The following is an 18,545-nucleotide window of genomic DNA, read 5'->3' on the forward strand; positions in this document are numbered from 1 at the left end:
AATCTGGAGACCTTTCTTTATGGCTAATTACAATATAATTACAACCATCTTGATTTCTGAGTCTGAATCAGGCTAACATTGAATATTACCTGCAAACTCCCTGTGGTTCATCAGCAAAAGTGAAAACATAGCTTTACTCTACAAATAAATTCTCCTTTCATGTTTTAGTAATTTATGCACTTTCCTCTTTAATTTAAACTTCTATCAACTCAGTCTGCTTTTAAATTAGCGAAATACATTGAGAATAATTGTAGACTTAAATTAAAATATGTAAGTATACTGATAAATCCCGTGATAAAATATCATGCCATCTTACAATATTGGTTAAAAAAACCCCAACAGTTCACAGACATCTCTCTACATGTAATTTTTCTAGTGTCTTGTGATGTGGAGCTTGTTAAAAGGTATTGTGCTCTAAATTCGAGGGGACTTCTTGCATTCATTTTTCTTTACGAAAGAAACGCATGAAAATTGTATATATTTAAACTGGGTTCTTTTCACTTGAAACATGGCTGCTATCTCTGTGAAGAGTAAGTAGGAAGCATAAACAGTTTCTTAGCAGTGCTGCTAATCGAAGGCATTCAGATAGCAGTATCAGTAGACATGCTGGACAAAGCAAAACACCTGTGGACTGTGAGCACAGGAATTTTTGCATCTTGTCAAGCGAATGAATACCTGCTCCCCTACACAAAGCCAGAAGAAAAGAAAAAAAAAAAAACCAAACCACCAGATCTGGAAGTCAATTCAGAATTCTAGCCAGAGCCCCATCCCTTCCCATGTTACCATTTCAACTCACTCAGTGCTAAAATTCGAGGACATAAACAAAGTTGTAATAGCATACACACATGTTCTTTACCTTGTTTGTGTTTTTACTGGTATGCTATACAAAAACAAAATCAGGAGCAGAAGGCATGCAAGACTTCCCCCTCAAATCTGTCATACTAAAATCACAACGCAAGACAATATCCCGGACTCTACCAGAACCATACTGGATTCTTGAAAAGCAACCCATTTTGGGTTTCTCTTGCCCCTTCAACTTATGGATAAGTAAACAGGGAGCGATCAAAAATGGCTTTCCCTATTGTACACACATTATCAACAAATTACAACACTGACAACAGGCCAAGAAGCAAACCTCTTAAATTCAATACAAATAAACCTACTCATTGAAGAGAGGCTTTAAGGTTTCCTTGGAAGAAAAAGGGTTGCAAAAACATTGGACAAGAGAATCTGAATTAATCACACTTTTCATAGTTAGTACAGGGAAAGGATCAGAGCCAGGACATCGATCTGCATACTGTAAAAGAAAAAACAGTAACAGTACCAATGTGAGCACCAGCTCCACAGTACTCACCTTTTGAGAAAGAATTCCATTTCAGAGTGACTGGAGTGGCAATAATATGATATGTTCGCATAGATTTGGCTGCAGTATTTTCATTAAAGAGTAAGAACTTAAAGATGCTACACAGCATGTGAAGTTTCGAATCCCTCCCTGCCACATAATTTAGTGATATTTATGAAATTGCTTAACAGTTAACTTTAAGCGATCAAATATTTTTGAGTCTAATTAAAGTAACTTACTGGCAGGAACCATTACAGCCGCCTTTTATTCTCACGATAATGCACTAGATGCTTTTAAAAAAAATATATATATGCACACATTGTATTTTACCTCTGTAAAACAAAATGCATGCTCCCTAGTTTCATTAGATTTGTATATATATGAAGAACATTTTAAAGAACAATTCAGCAATGCCATTAGTATTTCTTTTAAGATTACACGTCCAAGATCTTAGAAACACTCAGTTCAGCTCAGGAGTGCGATAATATCCTACTTCAATACGAACCTGTGAACACAGAACCTCAGGACGTAAATGCCTGGTTATTTACAAGGGTATTCATTAGACTGCATTCCGCTGTGTAACGACACGTTGCAGTCTGACATGCACAAATTACTCCCTTGCTAACAGGTCACATTATCAACTGCAATTTATCTTTTGTTGTACAATAACATTTATTCCCCCAAAGAAGGTACACGCACATAGCCTCCACTGTATTTTCTAAATATCGGTTTGAAATAAAATTTTCGAAATGCTCTAATGATTTAAGAGCCTACATTCTGTTTGCAAAACTAATGTAAGCATTTATTGACAAAAAATCACGAAAATTCAGTGGGATGCGGGAGGTTTTGAAAGCATTATACTTTAGCAATGGTTCATACCTTGACCTCTAGCAAACCTAGATGGAAGTGGCCTGATCCAAGGACTAAATATGCACCCAGAGGTAATAAAAAGGTTAAAAACTTAAATACTTTGTTTTAAAGAAAATCCTCTGAAACATAAACTGTCGTACCTTCAAGGGCATATTATATAATCTTTTATTATAATGAAAAATGACTGTAAACATCTCCTTATTTCACATTAATTACAGAAAGGTGTTCTCAAACTTCCCCTCATATTGAATTTGTTAATTCTAGGAGCTCATAAATTCGATATACAGAATATCTTCACGTTAACAACAAATCAGATCTCACATTCAGTTCCAAGAAATAAGCAAACAGCTTACTTCCCCAATTCCAACTGGGGAAAAAAAGTCTTTACATAATGCATAACATATAGCTTCATTCCAGAGTCCACAGTTCTGAAAAAGAACTGGGTTTTCCTAAAAGTATGAAAGTATCAAGTCACCACATAAACCTCTGGATTTCATCACTATTTGGCCATTGGAATGTTCTGTTTAGAAAAAGATAAAAAGTTACAATATTCACAAGAATATAAAAAGCCAGCTCCAGAAGTTGTCTATATAGAGATGGAATGGGAATATTGAGCCTATATATTAAGAATGGTAAAATGAAATAACGGAATTCTAGCAACTTTTGAGGAACTGTGACGGCTAATAAACATACTAAATACATTAAGATCCAGAATATTGATTTTGATTTTAGTGAATCAACAAAACTCCAGCCAGCAAATATATAGACTGGAACTAACACATATTTTACCAGCTCGTGTCTTTGGAAGACTTTTCTCCAGACATAGAACGTATAATGTCTGTTATCTGCCAGCAGATACTTATGAACATAGGTAAATTTCCAGATCAGGAATAAAGAGAGGACGGCAATTAAGCTGTACTGCACAGGGTGCTTTCGTAATGACAGAACGAATTTCCTGATTTTAGTAGGGGTCAATAAATTAGGGAATGAAAAAAAGACAGTAAAGGACAGAAAATAGAACAGCTGAGGAAAGTGCAAACAGGCTTCGTGGCTACTTCTGTCACCAACAACTATTCCGCCATTGATGAAGACAAAACCAAAGAACACAGTTACTAATACGATGTACGGCCAAGTTAAAGCAGTAAGAGTAACCACATTTTTAGGCGACATGAGATAGTCAATAAGAAACTGCACTATTCTGACCAAATCTGAAAATGATCCTTTCCTGGAAGAAATCTTTTCTTCTTTCTTTTTCTGTAACTCTGTCTTCCAGGCTTCATTTAGCTTCTCTGCAACAACGTTTCCAGCACAAAAAACTGTCCACACAATATTTGTCTGACGAAACATGAAGCCACAAAATCCAAGGAGAGCTGAAGTTTTATGGTTACCATAAAGGCACATTAAGTATGCAAAGAGAGTAAAAAATACTGATCCTGGGTCCGTATAATAAAGGAATGTAAAAAAATAAAGGGTGGGAAACATGGCAAGAGTTAACGTAGACAAGATTCTCTGGAAACCAGACACAGCCTAGAGAAGAAGCAGAAAAAAGTGGTTAGCAATGTCCAATAAAGATTAAATAAAAAAAACCCAAAGAGTATAATTCTTGAGAATTCCATTAACACAGCATAACATCTCTTATGCTCTTTGGTTTCATTACTACACAAGCACGCATGCTATATTTTTGTTAACCTCCTGCTATGTTAATAGACTGTTGCACTACACAATGTTAAAAGACAAATGAAAGTACAGAACATTATTGCAGGTGATTTAAAAATATGGCAACAAAAATACACTAACTTATTTCAATGTCAGGTGTTCACATATTTGTGGCACTAAAATCATTGTGGGAGTATAATTGCTCCCATACCTAGGATAAAAGAGCTGCACTGATGGGCAAAAGAAAAGAAAAAAAATTCAATGTTTTATGCCCCTGCAATCTCATCATCACGTTCTGTTTATTTGCGAGACAGCAGAACACACCGTTCTACGCTTATACTACTGCCTCTTTTGAAGGCAATCCACAGAGCAGCCAGTTCAGAGTTTCTAATCTTTGGTGCAGCTTTCATGGTTTATCTTCATTACAACTCATCAGTTAGAAAAGAAACCTGAGAGAAGGTAGTAGCCATGCAGTTAAAAACTCCTCCCAATTATCCTACTCGCTACATGATGTCACTCAATTCACAACATTAAAAAGTGTTGCACAATGTTTCTGAATGATTTGGCGTGGGGTGAAACAGTCACCACCTTACAAAGAAGAGGAATAGGGAAAATGCTGAGTTCAGAGAAGTGCCAACAATACAACTACATTTTCTAATGCTTAGTCTACTGTCATGAAACCTTTTGTTTTCTTACATTTATATTTCCACCTCCAAGAACAAAATTAAAAGTGTTCCAAAAGTGGAAATAATTTGACCCAATTCTGTACAGTCTTATCATGTGCTGAAACATGAAGAGTCTCCCGTAAGAAAATACATCAGAAGACATTTTCTCATGGTAAAGGAAGAGTTCAGTTATCAGGGAACAGGAAAAAATGTTCTTATGGTTAAAAGTGAAACTAAAGAATTTCATTAAGTGGAAGATTTCAAATAGGCCATTAACCACTGGAACGATTTACCTACTGCAGTGGTGGATGCTCCACCACTTTAAACACACAATATTCTTCTATCCAAGTTGAACTGTTATGGTCTGGATGGGTGGATGGCTAGACAGGTCAAAACGGGCTGGACAGTTAACTGGTCACACTCCATCCAAAGATGAGCGTAATCACCAGAGTATCACAGGTGCTGAGACCTGTCCTGTTTAACATCTTTATCGAAGGCTTGAAGGCAGTGAGAGTACACTCTCACCAAGTCTGCAGATGACACTCAACCTGGGGGACCAGGCAATATGCTAAAGACCTAGACAGGCTGGAGGAATGGGACAACACAAATATTATGAAATTCAACAAGGACAAATGCAAATGCCCACACCTGGAAAGGAAAAAATTCCCACAATGGTACAGGCTGGGCACAGAGTAGCTGAGGAGCTGCTGCTCTGTGGAAAGGGATGTGGGGGTCTTGGCAGGTAGTGAGGTGAACATGAGCTGGAACAGCAACGGACCCCTGGGCTGCATTAACAAGAGTGTAGCAGCAAATCAAGGGAAACGTTTATCCCTCTTTACTCTATTTGTTAGGCTGCACCTAGAATACAATGTCCAACTCTGTGTCCTGTGATACAAAAAAGGCACTAGCAAACCGGAGCAATGGCAGAGAGCCACCAGGACAGTTGAGGGCTGAAGCATCTGACCTGAGAAGAGAGGCTGAGGGAGCTGGCCTTGTTCACCCTGGAAAATAGACAGCTTGGGGGGACCAAACACCAGCCTACCAATACCTCCGAGGATGTCAACAGGTACAGGGAGCCAGGCTCCTGAAAGTGGTACACAGTGGGAGGACAAGAGACAACAGTCACAAACTGAGAGGTTCAGACTAGATGCAAGAAAAATCTTCTTCACCACAAGGCCAGTCAGGCACAGAGCAGGTTGCACAGAGAGGTTGTGCAGTCACTCTCCATCCTTAGAGAGCTTTCCAGGCCCCAACCCTGAGCAATGTTGTCTGATCTCAGGGTTGGCTTGCTCTGAGCTGAAGAGTGGACCTCCTTAGGTCCCTTCCAACTTGAATTATTCTCTGGTTTGAAATGTTGACATCAAATCCGGTATCTTTCTAAAGAATGCATTTTAGTTCAAACGCAGCTCACAGGACTTCACTCAGGATTCACTGGTTGAAGTTTGTGGAGAGTCTTAAGCAATTCCAACTAGATGAGCATTCAGACCTTTGGATCAGTCTACATGTGTAATAACTTCATTTCAATGGGACTACATATAGTTATGCACAAAAGCAAACTTTTAGAGGATTGCATCCTGATAAAGGGAAAAAAGATATTAAAAAAAAATAGAGAAAATAAAGGCGTCTGTTAGGTAACTCTGGTAGTAGTACTTGCAGTTATATAAAACTGAGGATATGCAGTGAAGCGAACATACACAGAGCCATCAAAATTGCTTGTAACGAGCGCACAAAACCATTCCACTTTGACCGTACCTTATTCTTCTGGTGGATCTTGAACAGAAGCAAATACAGCAAATAGAAGTTCCCGGCACTGAAAAGGAGGTTAATAAACCGGAGCATTCCCGCAGAGCACACCACGCTGCCCGTCCATCCGAAGAGCCACGCCGCCGGCTTCGCTGCTCCCACCGACACCAGGTACAGGCCTGGCAGCGTGGTGATCATGGGGTCCCACTGGGAAGTGCAGAGAGAAACGGTGTTACGGAGCTGGGGCCACACAACTCAGGGACCAGAGAAGCATGACAGGTTACAACATAACATCCCACCCACACCCCACTTTGGTAGCTTGGGTGTTCAGCGAATTTCTGGCATTATTAGACTGGGATTTTTGGACACTTTGTATCCTGCCCGGCGCACCACTGCACCACCAAGGAACAGCAAGCAGAAAGCAGCGTTTTGGACAACAACGACCACAAATGATTCCCCCTTCAAAGCGCCCGCGGTATGTTTATAGAAACCATCGATCCTGACTGGAAAACACCAGCCGGCTCCCGCGCAGCACCTGGAAAAAGCGGCCGTGGCAGTAGGCCTGCGCCTGCGGGACGTGGAAGGCCTCGTCCATGTAGGGCCCGCGCTGGCGGCGGTTGATGGCCGCGAAGAGCAGGCACGACAGCAAGAAGACGCCGCTCATGGCCCCGGAGAAGCCGTAGGCCTCCGCCCGCTCCATGCCGCCGCCGTGCTGGCCGGGAAGCGGCCGCCCTTCCGGGGAGGGCCGGGCGCGGGGAGGCGGGGCCCGGCGGCGTGGGGCCGAGGTGGAGGCGATCGCCGGGCGGCGGTGAGGGCTTGGGGGGCGAGGTGGCGGCGGCCGGGCCGGGCTCGGAGGGCGGGAGGAAAGAGCCGCAGCCAGGCGTGGGTGGCGGCTGCCGCTGCCGGGCGGGAAGGGGTGAGGGGAGTGGCGAGAGTGGCGAGCCGGGCGGGCGGGAGGGAGGGAGATGCGGCCTGCCCCCGGCCGTGGGTCCCGGAGCCGCGGGGTTTCCAGTCCGGGAAGCGTTGGAAACCGTGTGCGAATGGTCGCGCGTTATTGAAATTGTGTTTCGTGCGAGACAAGCGCGGGCGCGTCTCGGTGTAATGGTCGCTCTGGCAAACGCTGCAGGGCTGGCGCTGCCGAGCGCTCCCGGCGCCGCGCCGCGCCTCCGCGGCGAGATGGGCTTCACGCACCGGCTGGAGCTGTTCCCCGGCTGCGCCGTCACTCTCCTCCTCTTCGACCACGTGAAAAACGCCGCTGCGCTGAGAAAAAAGGCCATGGAAGGAGCCATCGAAGGAGCATTAATAAACCCTGCAATGGTGAGTGGATGCTCGTGTTGTCCTGCTCGTCCCACGTTACGCTTTTGAAGGCGGTGTGGAAATCCTCTGCAGAAACTGAGGAAAGACCAGCCCGTGTGACCCCCGTTACACCAGTTGCTGTACATGTACTTCACTTTCTCTGTGCAAAACGCCCCTCTGATTTCGTGAGTGTCGTGCAAGCGCGAGGGTTCATGTGTGCAAAAGAAAGAGCGAGCCCTGGCACGACTGGCCGAAACAATCGTCTCGATTCACTTCGCACCCTGCTTGGTGGGGCTATTTAAAGTCTGCTTCCATCTGTAAAATGTAGTAAAAAATTGTGTAATACACTGACACAAATCATGACTGACTGGAGCCTTTGTTCTCATTTAAACCCATAAATAGTTTCTGAATCTAGTCTTTTTTTTTTTGTTAAAATTAGAAAATCTATAGTTAGAAAAGGAGGGGGGGAAAGAATCTAATCTGGCAATTTACTGACAGAAGATTTATTAATGTGAGTCTTTTTTCAAAAGATTTCAGTAAGCTGAGAGAGTGTAACCTTTATTTTTGTGTCAAGTGCTACCCCACTCGGTAAATAATCACATTGACTTTTGAAGAACAAGAATTGCCAAAATAACTTGCAGGATACAGTGTTGCTCACTTCTATGATTACAGATTTTTATCAAAATTCAGTGGTCAGGATTTTTTCAAGAGTTCAAAATAGCATGTTAAATTTCTGTTTAACTTTTTCTGTTGTGTTTTACAGATTGTAGATCCTTTTCAAGTTCTTGTGGCAGCCAACAAAGCAGTTCATCTACACAAGATGGGTAAAATGAAGACCAGAACTCTCTATGCAGAAATTATTTTCAGCCTTTCACCAGGCAACAATGTAAGATTTACTGAACAAATGCCTTTTTTTGCCAGAGAAACTTGCTAAGATCCATACAGCCAAACTATATATAGGTATTCACTTAACTATTTGCCTGGCTACTAATGGAAGTTACTGTTATTTTTATAACACTAATATGCTGTTATCTCTTGTAGCTCATCAGAATTCCATTAATGTAAAACCTACATCAATTTATACTCTTGGTTTATTTGACCCAGTAACTGAAAAGGTTGCTTATCTGTAGTGAGAAAGTGACTCTGATACGTTTCATCTTTTCTTAGATTTCAGATGCATTTAAAAAGTTTGGCATTTCAGACAGTGACACAGCAGTACTCATTGTTCTGGTTGTGGACAGAGAAAAAAATGTTAATCTGGAAGATATAGCATCTCAGGTAGAAGGCCAACAGATTCCTCTAGATGAACTCCCGCAACTCACAGACACCGCCAAAGTTAAAAAGGTATGTAACCAAAAGAGATGACTGGCGTAGACAAAGGGATGGTTTATTTACTTGTCTGATTAAATATCAATGGACATAATTAACTTAGGGTTTGTATTTCCTTAGCACAACTGGAAACTTGTTTTAAGTGAAGCTTGATTATTTCTATCTTATGTGGTTTTTTTACTTGAAAAAAGTTCTCGTCACACACTGACATCGCAAATTTAAGGCATCAAATTCTTAACATTGTCAGGAAGTTGGAACATAAAAATAAATTCCAGATTGCCGCCTACCATTCAGGCACTTTTGCTTCCTGTTTTCTCAGGCAAATATCAGTTTAATTAAAAATAAATTTTCAGTCCTGAACAGTTTCATAATCTTAGGCACATAAATAGTCCCAGCATGGGCGGCTAAAATAAAAATGTGTTGATTAGCTGCTAGGAGCTGTGTTAGGGTGTGTGTGCTCTTAACGGATTACCATATGGTAGGTAGGTATTTTGAAGCATATGTGTTCCACTTGAGAAAATTTAAGTAGTTTAAATCATCTTTATCATGTCCGTCAAAGTAATGATGGGAGACACATGAATAAAATCAGACAAATCATAACATATAACATGTAGAGCTAAAAGTGCTGCTCTCATTCCGTTTCTTAGCTTTCCTTTATGTCTTGCAGTTTCAGAATTTGCTTGGTTCCTCGCTCCAAATTTTGTCTTGCAGTTGCAACAAGACTGGACTTTCTATTGTAAAAAGTGGGGGGAAATGTTTTCTTGTGTACATGTTTTTAGAAGATACATGATCAATTTTTTTCTTCATTATACAGCTTTTATGTTTTTCTTGTTCTTTTTTTCCGCAGATGTACAAAGTTACTCCGCAGGAAGAAAAAATCAGCACCTTATTGGATAGCGTTGTTTGCAGAATGTCAACAAAAGATGCTTTATGAAAATGGGGAAATAAATTTTTTTTTAAAGGAAAAAGAGGGCTTTTTAAGATGTAAAAACACTTCATTGCAATTCGTCCTGCATTTCAGAAAAAGTGGTGTAGTACCAAGTAGTTTGATGACATCTGAGCTTTAACCATAAATGAGCAGATTTGGATATGGGGGTAATCAGAGCTGTATTCCAAGCACAGAGAGTGATTCTGCTGTGCAAAGCAGAATATGCCATTGGCATTTCTGTCCATTTTTTTAACAAAAGAAAAAAATCACTTTTGCAAGTACCTTAAGTTGATCATAAACAGAAGGCTTCTCTTTTCATCAGATGTTTTGCTAGTCCCAGATGGGATTTCAAACATCGTAAATCATTTTTATTGACCCTGCCCTGATTTGTTTTGTTTTGGCACCCCTGATGGATGATATCCTTTTAACGATACTACTGCCAGAAAAGGTGTGTCTGTAGCATGAAGTATTGCCAATGGAGTAGAAAAAGGAAAGTTTCCATAAACTATGAGCAACGCCTCCCTCTTTCTGCTACTGGGATAGAGTCACTGCCCACCCGTTGGGAACACAAAGGGGCGGGGTGGAGGGGGCACTGGTGGAGCAGAGGCATCAGCCATGTGCAGAACAGTGAGTAAGGTCAGTATGGAAGATGCTATGGTGGCCGTAGCACCTGACAGTCTGATGTCATCAGGTACAGTGGACTGCTGAGGTGGTGGTGCGCTGCCGTGGTACTTTTGGTGTCAAAGGGTAACAAGAGGTGCTTTTACTTCATAATATTGAATTATGCATGGTGATGCTGACTTCCTAGGGCCTGGTTCCAGGTGCAGAATTCACAGAGAAATTTGCACCATAGATTTACTCACTTAAATTGTCAATATAACTTACATAGCATTCTGAAAGGATCGTTGAACTCATTTTGGTTTGTTGAACCAGTGTTCGGAAAGGACATCAAAGGGAACTAAAAAGAATATTGATTTCCAATAGCCACCAGGTCCAACAGCCCTGCGTTCCATTTAATCACACGCATGCATGCTGTTTAAGAAAAATTACTGTCCTAAGTAGGTAGAAATCCATACTGTTTGTTATTGTTACACTGTATTGTTTTTCTGGGATAAAACTGGCAGAAAAAACTGGCATAAAACTGTATGGCTGTCTGCATTTTTGTTTTTTTTTTCCCTAATGCTCTCTGAGGTATTGCAATTTGTGTCCTTACAAGATAGTTGGAAGAGTATGCCTGAGATTCTTACACATAGAGCTTAGGAAAACAAAATATATTTGGGAGGAAAGGCAAGTCTGAGTTAGAGTTGCAATGTTATCCACTACAGTAAACAGACGAGCAAAGTGACATACAGACCTAGTATTGTCTGTGTTTCTGTATTTAATATGGAAATCCCTAGCTTCTGTTTTGCATTTTGATGTTGGTTAATTCTTCCTTCCATTAAAACACAGTAGTACAAATACCACCCTTTTTTTAACCAACCAACTCAATGGCAAAATACTTACCAAGTACCAAGAGAATTACAAGGTTTATCAAAAGAAATGGTTCAGGAGATTTCTTGCAGATTTTGTGCAGATTTCTTGATTTAAAGAAGGGTTTGCCAAATGTATCATCCTCTCTAAAAGGAGATGTGAAGCAGTAGTAAAAAAATGGACCTTGGAAGGGCCTGAGCCTTTTGAAATAAAATGTGCGTAACATCAGCATGTGAGAATGACCGTGGAATATAAGACTTGTTTTCGTTTTCTGACAGTCTAGTTGGTACATGGAGTATATCATCAGATTTGCTGGCTGAACTGCTTACATTGTTTTTGGTAGCTTAAAATAAGAGCAGACAGGTATGCTTAAACCACAGCCTTTTTTGAACATGTGTAAAACATCCGTCTGGTCTGTTTAAATAAAAGAAATATTAATAAGAAGATCACTGCATAACAATTGATATACACTTTCCAAACTTGGGTTCCCAGTTTCTAATGCTTGTCAGTCTATTTCATTGCTGTAGAAACAGTAAATAGTTTGTTACTGTTGACATGAGTTAAATTATGAAATTGGGACTTACTGTGAGACCTGAATGACCTGTTTGCAGGGTGGATTTACTGGAAATGATTTTTCAGAGCTGTAGCCTCCATAGTATCATTCGGTCAGGCAGATGATTTGGGTCTGTTGGCAGTGAGAGACTACGCCATTTTCCCTGCAAGTTCCCCTTGTCCTAGTTGCATTGTCTAACTAAATTAAATTATTCACAAAACCCGGTAGTGTAGATTTTGACCCTGCAAAGTTAACACTTGTCTTTCTGAACACATTAAAAATTAGCAAATTTGGATCTATAATGCAATCGTTAAATCAACCGCTGCCCTTTTCTACCAAGGGAAAAGTTTAAGGAAAAAAGGATTTGTTTTCAAAACATTTAATGTTCTGCAGCTGTCTCCTCTGAACTTTCATACCTGGTCTTCTCTATCACAAGGTGAAAGAAGCTGAAACATTTTCAATACATTATTTGGATCTCCAGTGTTTCAGAGGCAAGGTTATACCTGTGGGATTTATAAATTTAACAACTAAAGCCCAAAGTATGATGTGCGGTCAGCTATTCTAGCTTTTCTTTGTTGTAGGTAGGGAGGTGGTAGTTGGCTTTTTTTTTACCTGTGCTGCCTTTTTAACATTGTGTGTATGACACAAATTGAGCAAAACCAGCAGCCTGTGCTTCTAAAAGGCGATGGCTAAAACATCATCCACGACAGGACTCCCTTTCCTGCTTGAATGCTTTGAAGTTTCTTAGGGGGAGGGGGGTGAAAAAAAGGAGACAGGGCAAGCAAGAAACAGCCTGTACCAAGCCATCTTTCACAATGACTTTGTAACATGCAGTAAAGCCAGCCCAGGTAGATCTCATATCTGTCCAAACTGCTGGCCTGACCATCACTTCAGAGGTGTACCTCTGGGCATGCAGCAGCAATGCGGACACATACTCAAGGAAAACTTGCCCGTCCTGTTGCGATGGAGGTAGTCCGACAGTCCAGCAGCACACCAGGGTTCGTCAGCAGCACACCAGGATTCGCCAGCAGCCTTCACCTGAGGGCTGGTGCAGGTGTGTGGGATCAGATGTGTGCCTGACTCATGGCTGTGGGAGTTCATATTTTGGCACATGGCAAATCTTGCAGTGATGTGAAAGGGACAGTCGGAGGTTCTGCAGGGGAAGAGGAAGCTGAGGATAGGCTGTCTCCCGTCAGGATGACTCCTCCTGAGTGCTCTGCAGCCAAGACTGCAGGCCACCGTGATGAATGTGGCAGCACAAGCAATGCAGATTAACTGATCGGGCAGCTCAGTTTATGAGCTGCAGCCTGTACATCTCTGAACTATGTGTCTGATATTAGTAAACTGCATATTTCTAAAAGCTACCTGTGTCAGAACAAATAGCCAATCTGATTTGCAAAATGTTCAGCAAAGGAAAAATGCATGTCAGCTGTCAGTGGCCAGTTCCAGGAGTGAATTCCCCTCACCATTACATGTGCCCTCTCTCCAGCTCCGCTCACTGGCTCCTCTCTTCTGTCATCCTGAGATGCTCTTACTTGTCTGCTTTTCCTTCCAAAGCCCTTCACCGTTCACATTGGTCTCCTATAGCCTAAACTTACCCTCTTGCCTTGTTGTGTTTTCAAAGCAGCAGATTCAGGCCTGCTTCTGTGCCTCCTTCAGCTGGAAGAAGCTCCCTTCATCATTTTCAAAATAAATAATGATTCAGTACCACTCTGAGCCATTGTCAAATCTCCCTCTCTCCTGCAAAAGCCTCGATGACAGTAAGCTTCCAGCGTGCTGGTGCCATGGCCTGTCACACACCCCAGTCGCTTGGGGTTTTTTGTACTACTGTCAGAACATCTAAATCCCTCTCTCTTCTTATTTACTTTTGCATGTAAAGGTACTTAGTACATTTACAAAGGAGGTACCATCCTTTTGCTTTCACTTGGAACATTAGTTCATACTATATGGTTTATGACTGGGGTCCCTATGTCCTATGACAATGTATTTAATGCACTGATTTATGCATTTATTTTTTTATTATTCCTTTGTGTGCTGTTCTTCAGAGAGCATCATCAAAGCTTTGCTCCCATGTTAATGCATGATGAGGTGGTGCCTTAACAAGGGTGTTTGCCCAAGTAGAGTAACACTGGCAGACGGCTGCACGGATACAGGAACGCTATTTCAGCACCCACACTCACCTGTTGGGAGCTGGCACAGGTGTCTCTGGTGCTACACTGAGCTTTATAAACACTTCTTGAGGTATGCCAGGCAGGTCTTCTCAGAAACATTTTAGTTTATGTACCCCTCCTGCTTGTGGATGGATACCAGAGCACAGTACACGATACTTGGAAGAATTGTGTTGTCTACAGGTACTACATAATTACACACATGTATCTATCTCTTCCTAAGTATTCAAAATCTCTTGCAGGATTTTTTTGCTTATTAAGATACTGTTCGTTAGTTTAGGCAATACTGAAATTTGGGGTTTAAGCTGAGTTTTAAGCTCCAAAGCTCCAAAAGCTTGGACTACTACAGCAGCTGCTGCCCCTCAGTTCTGCCAGTCCATTGACCTGATCTTATCAGGAGTAGGTAACCATACGATTAACAAAGAGTTTAACAGAGATTGCCAAGTGGCTGCATTTCCAGAAAGCTTGCAGGTTTTCCAAGTGGAAGTACTTTCCTGTAAAAGTAGGAATATGGAAGGTTCCCCATCAAGGATGGGCTGGTGTATGTAGAGGTTGGCACTGCCATGAGGTAGGAAAAGCAAGCAGCGGTTGAAGATGGATTAAATATATTGGTACAAGATCGGAGCCTGAGCCAGTTGGTTCTGCACAAAGAATGCTTACAAATACAGTTTATTTCATGGTTTTATTCCTGAGTTTACAAAGGTATTACCATAAGTTAAAAATACGCAGATGCAAGACCCATCCTCCATATAAACTCTCTTCAGCAACTGAGATGAGAATTCAATTTGCTCAGAGGTCTTCCTTTGCCTGCAGGATAGCTGGTTATATTGATTTATTTTTTTCCTACATTGTTGTGACATGGCTGATTATTTACCTGTTTATAGTGTATGTTTTACCATGGATTAGGACAGGTAATCTTAGCAGAGGTAGAGACTGAACAACTTAAATGGAAAGCTGGGGTGGATATACAAAACATTGACCAATAAAACATAAGTTGAACTCTTCGTGCTAGCGTATTGTGCTTAAAGTCAGTTTCCTGTACATGCTGAGGGTAACAGAAACATGTTTACAGTGCAAACAGGTATATGTTATTCACAAAGTCATGTTCTGTATATTGCCTATTAAATCGCTTCACAGATTCAGTTCCACAAGTAGCAACAGTTTAAGCAGTTTCAAGTAATCTGTAATATGCTGAGACCATTTTTTTTTGTACCTCCTGGGTACGGATAATCGACACAAATATTCCTTTCAGTATTTGACAAAGAAAGCACATTGCTGCTATAAGGATGATTCCTTTCTTGACCAGGCTCCCCATATTGCCAGTAGAAGGATCATGACAATCACTGTGTAAAGGGTATGGACTGTAGCAAGATCATCTTCATGCGGGTGCTTGAACCCAGAGGTGCTGTGCCGGTTCTCACTTTTATTCCCATTGTTTTTCTGTCTGTGAGCACGGAGAGCATGTATCCTGCCATAACAAAAAGTAAGATTAAGATTCAAAATTATTCTTTTTTTGTTAACAGTTCAATTGTGTTTATAATGAAGTCCAGGGTGTGCATTGTATCATTGACTAGATTTGGGAAAGAGCTCTTCAAACTGTATGGGGCTAATAAAGTAATTTCCATAATTGGAAATGCAAAACATTTACCAGCCATTTGGTATTTCTCTCCCACTGACAGGCAGAGAGGCTGGGTATGGGCTTGTTAGAGGCTGCACAGTGCTCTTATTCTTCACTGTTGATACAGATCAGTTGTATGAGATAAAACATAGCCTTTCATTTTGCAATATTATGAACGTGGCAGGGTTTAAAAAAAAAATACCAGTTTCCAAAGCTTTAATCCATGGGAATAAGTACAGCATGTGCTACGTGAGCTTCCCATCCTGCTCTGATAATGTGCTTCTATCTCTGCTTTTCAGAGGGGACTTCCCTCAGCAGTCTGTCTGAAGGTATTCATAAGCTAAAGATACCAATCAGGAGTAACTGCACAAAGTGTATCTGCAGGATTCTCTGAAGTAACATTTTACATTGCTTTGCCACCTTTCCCAAATGATTTGAAAGTAGAAGCTTTAGCCTATAGTAACTGACCTCCAGTTATTGTTATCTCCACTGAAAATTGCCCCCAGCGGGCCTGCTGCTTTCTTTTTTAAGAGAAAAAAATGTTAAATGTCCACAATTCCAGCTGAACTGGAAAGCCAGAAGGAGATCAATCAGCTTGTGATTTTTATGTAGCTTAGGAAGGGGTCTGAGAAGTATTAGATGTGTTACAGTTCTGTTTCATACATGTTCCTGCTGTTATTATCACAGAAGAGTGTGAGTTACCAAAAATGTTACCGCAGATACAGCTTACAAGTAAAGAGCTTTTAAACAAAAATTATATACTTATGCACACTTGGAAGAGAGCTGTCAAAACTGATTTGCTAAAAATGAAAGACTAGGAAGTGCAATCTGCAAAAGGGAATTCATCAATGAAACAGAAATTCTGCAGCTGAGATTTTACAGAAAGTAGTTGCAGAATTAGAAATACACATTTTAACATTCGTATCAGTACAAGGGTTACCTTCTGTCTTATGTAACTGCAAATCGAGTAACATAGTTCATGATCACCTGCCAGCATAACGTGAAAACTACAAGAGAAACATTCTCCCTGTCAGTAGTTTGCTTTCCCATTCCTACCTGAGGGGAATGCGGTATGTGCAGCTTACCTCCTGGAAGCATTCATGGTGTCTCAGTGCCTGAGTTCCCAATGAATCAGATGCTGTCTTGCAGAGAGGAAAAAGTTATCCTTTTTTATCCTCTTGCTTCCTTGCACAAAAGAGGAAAATCTTCACTCAGTACCAACAAAAAGAATCTTTCTTCCAAGCCCACCAACTTGACCAACGCTATTCTGGGAGCGCTTGATCTGTGTCAATCAACGTTCTAAAATTACTGATTTCCTAAAGCTGATTTTGACATAGTTCTTCAAGAAATTCCCTGGAGCAGCTCACAAGGCAAGTAATGAGTAATCCCAACGACTGGCTTCTTTTAGCTGCTGGGATCCCTTCTTATAAACAGTAGCTTGCTGCTAAAATGTTGCCAAATTCATAGCAACACAAGTGATGCACAGATGGAGGGTGCTGGTGATGAGAAATGCAGGATGAGCTGTAACTTAGAACTACTTTTTATTAGATCACAGGCTATTTTGGGGTAGAACTTAGTTCCTTTCTACAACTGTAATTTAGTTTAACTTGTCTGGAGTGGAATTTCAAGCCACCATCACTGAGATGTGCTCTAATATTCAAATATTTTTGTGAAAAAGTAGGTGTCTTCTTTAATAAACTGTTGACTTCTGTAACACAGCTACATTCAATAAGCAGTATATCAGCACAAAAGAAAACATTTGGAAATTTAGGATTAGTAACAAAGTCACATACATCCTGTTCTTCCCTGACCACCTGGAGTCAAAATTAACACGAGGCTGCGTCAATGTGAAGGTCTCCCAAAAGCTGTGCATTGCACGATTAGCTGGGTTAACGGTGGCTTTAGTATGATAAATCCAATGGTCCAGTAACTATTTGTAGGGCTTATTAATACACACATTTACATTCACAGTTTAGGAAAACAGGCCAGAGCCCTTCTTCCTCAAAACAAAATGTGAACATCATCTTGCATCATTTTTAAACTGCTAAAAACCAAAAAACAGTTCCTCATCATTAAACTGTTACTTTCAGCTTATTGCCACATATAATTGCTATTAAGACAAATCTGAACTTGTACTTCTTACACTTGAACTTGTTACTTCTTACTTATATGTGCCTGCAGCCCAGAAAGCCAACCATATCCTCGGCTGCATCCAAAGAAGCGTGGCCAGCAGGTCGAGGGAGGTGATTCTGCCGCTCTGCTCTGCTCTTGTGAGACCCCACCTGCAGTACTGCGTTCAGCTCTGGGGCCCCAACACAAGAAGGACGTGGAGCTGCTGGTGCAAGTCCAGAGGAGGGCCACGAAGATGATCCGAGGGCTGGAGCACCTCTCCCATGAAGACAGGCTGAGAGAGTTGGGGCTGTTCAGCCTGGAGAAGAGAAGGCTCTGGGGAGACCTTCTAGCAGCCTTCCAGTACATAAAGGGGGCCTACAGAAAAGTTGGAGAGGGACTTTTTACAAGGGCATGTAGTGATAGGACAAGGGGCAATGGCTTTAAAGAGGGTAGATTTAGATTAGATACAAGGAAGAAGTTTTTTACATTGAGGGTGGTGAGGCACTGGGACAGGTTGCCCAGAGAAGTTGTGGGTGCCCCATCCCTGGAAGTGTTCAAGACCAGGTTGGATGAGGCTTTGAGCAAGCTGGTGTAGTGGAGAGTGTCCCTGCCCATGGTAGCGGGGTTGCAACTAGTGATCTTCGAGGTCCCTTCCAACCCAAACCATTCTATGATTCTATGATTCTGGTGCATTTCTAAAGGCTTTTGCCTTTCCTTCACATAGCATTTATGTTTTCATATAAATCAAATTGGTTCCTTTCGTTTAGTAAAACAATTAGCAACTTCCAAACATGT

General features: G+C 41.3%; 2 protein-coding genes across 4 annotated transcripts; one reads left to right on the forward strand and one right to left on the reverse strand.

Moving 5' to 3' along the window:
* Positions 1-2,337: 2,337 nt before the first annotated feature.
* ALG10 (ALG10 alpha-1,2-glucosyltransferase) lies at positions 2,338-6,976 on the reverse strand. 2 transcript variants are annotated; one of them, XM_009981086.2, is made up of 3 exons: positions 6,812-6,976; positions 6,286-6,483; positions 2,338-3,739 (listed from the first exon to the last, which is right to left on the reverse strand). In XM_009981086.2, exons 1-3 carry the CDS (start codon positions 6,974-6,976, stop codon positions 2,684-2,686), a joined length of 1,419 nt encoding a protein of 472 aa, XP_009979388.2. In that variant the 3' UTR covers positions 2,338-2,683. The 2 variants fall into 2 exon arrangements, with proteins under 2 accessions (XP_009979388.2, XP_086466298.1); XM_086610172.1 differs by having other exon boundaries at positions 6,286-6,516; positions 6,791-6,976.
* A 440-nt stretch (positions 6,977-7,416) lies between these two features.
* Positions 7,417-10,951, forward strand: TPRKB (TP53RK binding protein). 2 transcript variants are annotated; one of them, XM_009993155.2, is made up of 4 exons: positions 7,417-7,593; positions 8,336-8,458; positions 8,740-8,916; positions 9,749-10,951. In XM_009993155.2, the coding sequence occupies exons 1-4, from the start codon at positions 7,453-7,455 to the stop codon at positions 9,833-9,835; spliced, it is 528 nt and encodes a 175-aa protein (XP_009991457.2). In that variant the 5' UTR covers positions 7,417-7,452; the 3' UTR covers positions 9,836-10,951. The 2 variants fall into 2 exon arrangements, with proteins under 2 accessions (XP_009991457.2, XP_086466150.1); XM_086610024.1 differs by having other exon boundaries at positions 7,417-7,494.
* Positions 10,952-18,545: the final 7,594 nt, after the last annotated feature.

This window comes from Tauraco erythrolophus, chromosome 4 (genome assembly GCF_009769465.1).
Source record: "Tauraco erythrolophus isolate bTauEry1 chromosome 4, bTauEry1.pri, whole genome shotgun sequence".
Lineage (NCBI taxonomy): Eukaryota > Metazoa > Chordata > Aves > Musophagiformes > Musophagidae > Tauraco > Tauraco erythrolophus.

Excerpts from the sequence above, each read along its gene's own strand:
- ALG10 (XM_086610172.1), bottom strand. The coding sequence starts at position 6,976 with ATGGAGCGGGCGGAGGCCTACGGCTTCTCCGGGGCCATGAGCGGCGTC. Across the intron at positions 6,517-6,790 it reads TGCTGCGCGGGAGCCGGCTG|CTCCGTAACACCGTTTCTCT; the intron begins GTGTTTTCCAGT and ends GTGTGGCCCCAG. Across the intron at positions 3,740-6,285 it reads AGATCCACCAGAAGAATAAG|GCTGTGTCTGGTTTCCAGAG; the intron begins GTACGGTCAAAG and ends CTTCTTCTCTAG.
- TPRKB (XM_009993155.2), top strand. The coding sequence starts at position 7,453 with ATGGGCTTCACGCACCGGCTGGAGCTGTTCCCCGGCTGCGCCGTCACT. Across the intron at positions 8,459-8,739 it reads GCCTTTCACCAGGCAACAAT|ATTTCAGATGCATTTAAAAA; the intron begins GTAAGATTTACT and ends ATCTTTTCTTAG. Across the intron at positions 8,917-9,748 it reads ACACCGCCAAAGTTAAAAAG|ATGTACAAAGTTACTCCGCA; the intron begins GTATGTAACCAA and ends TTTTTTCCGCAG.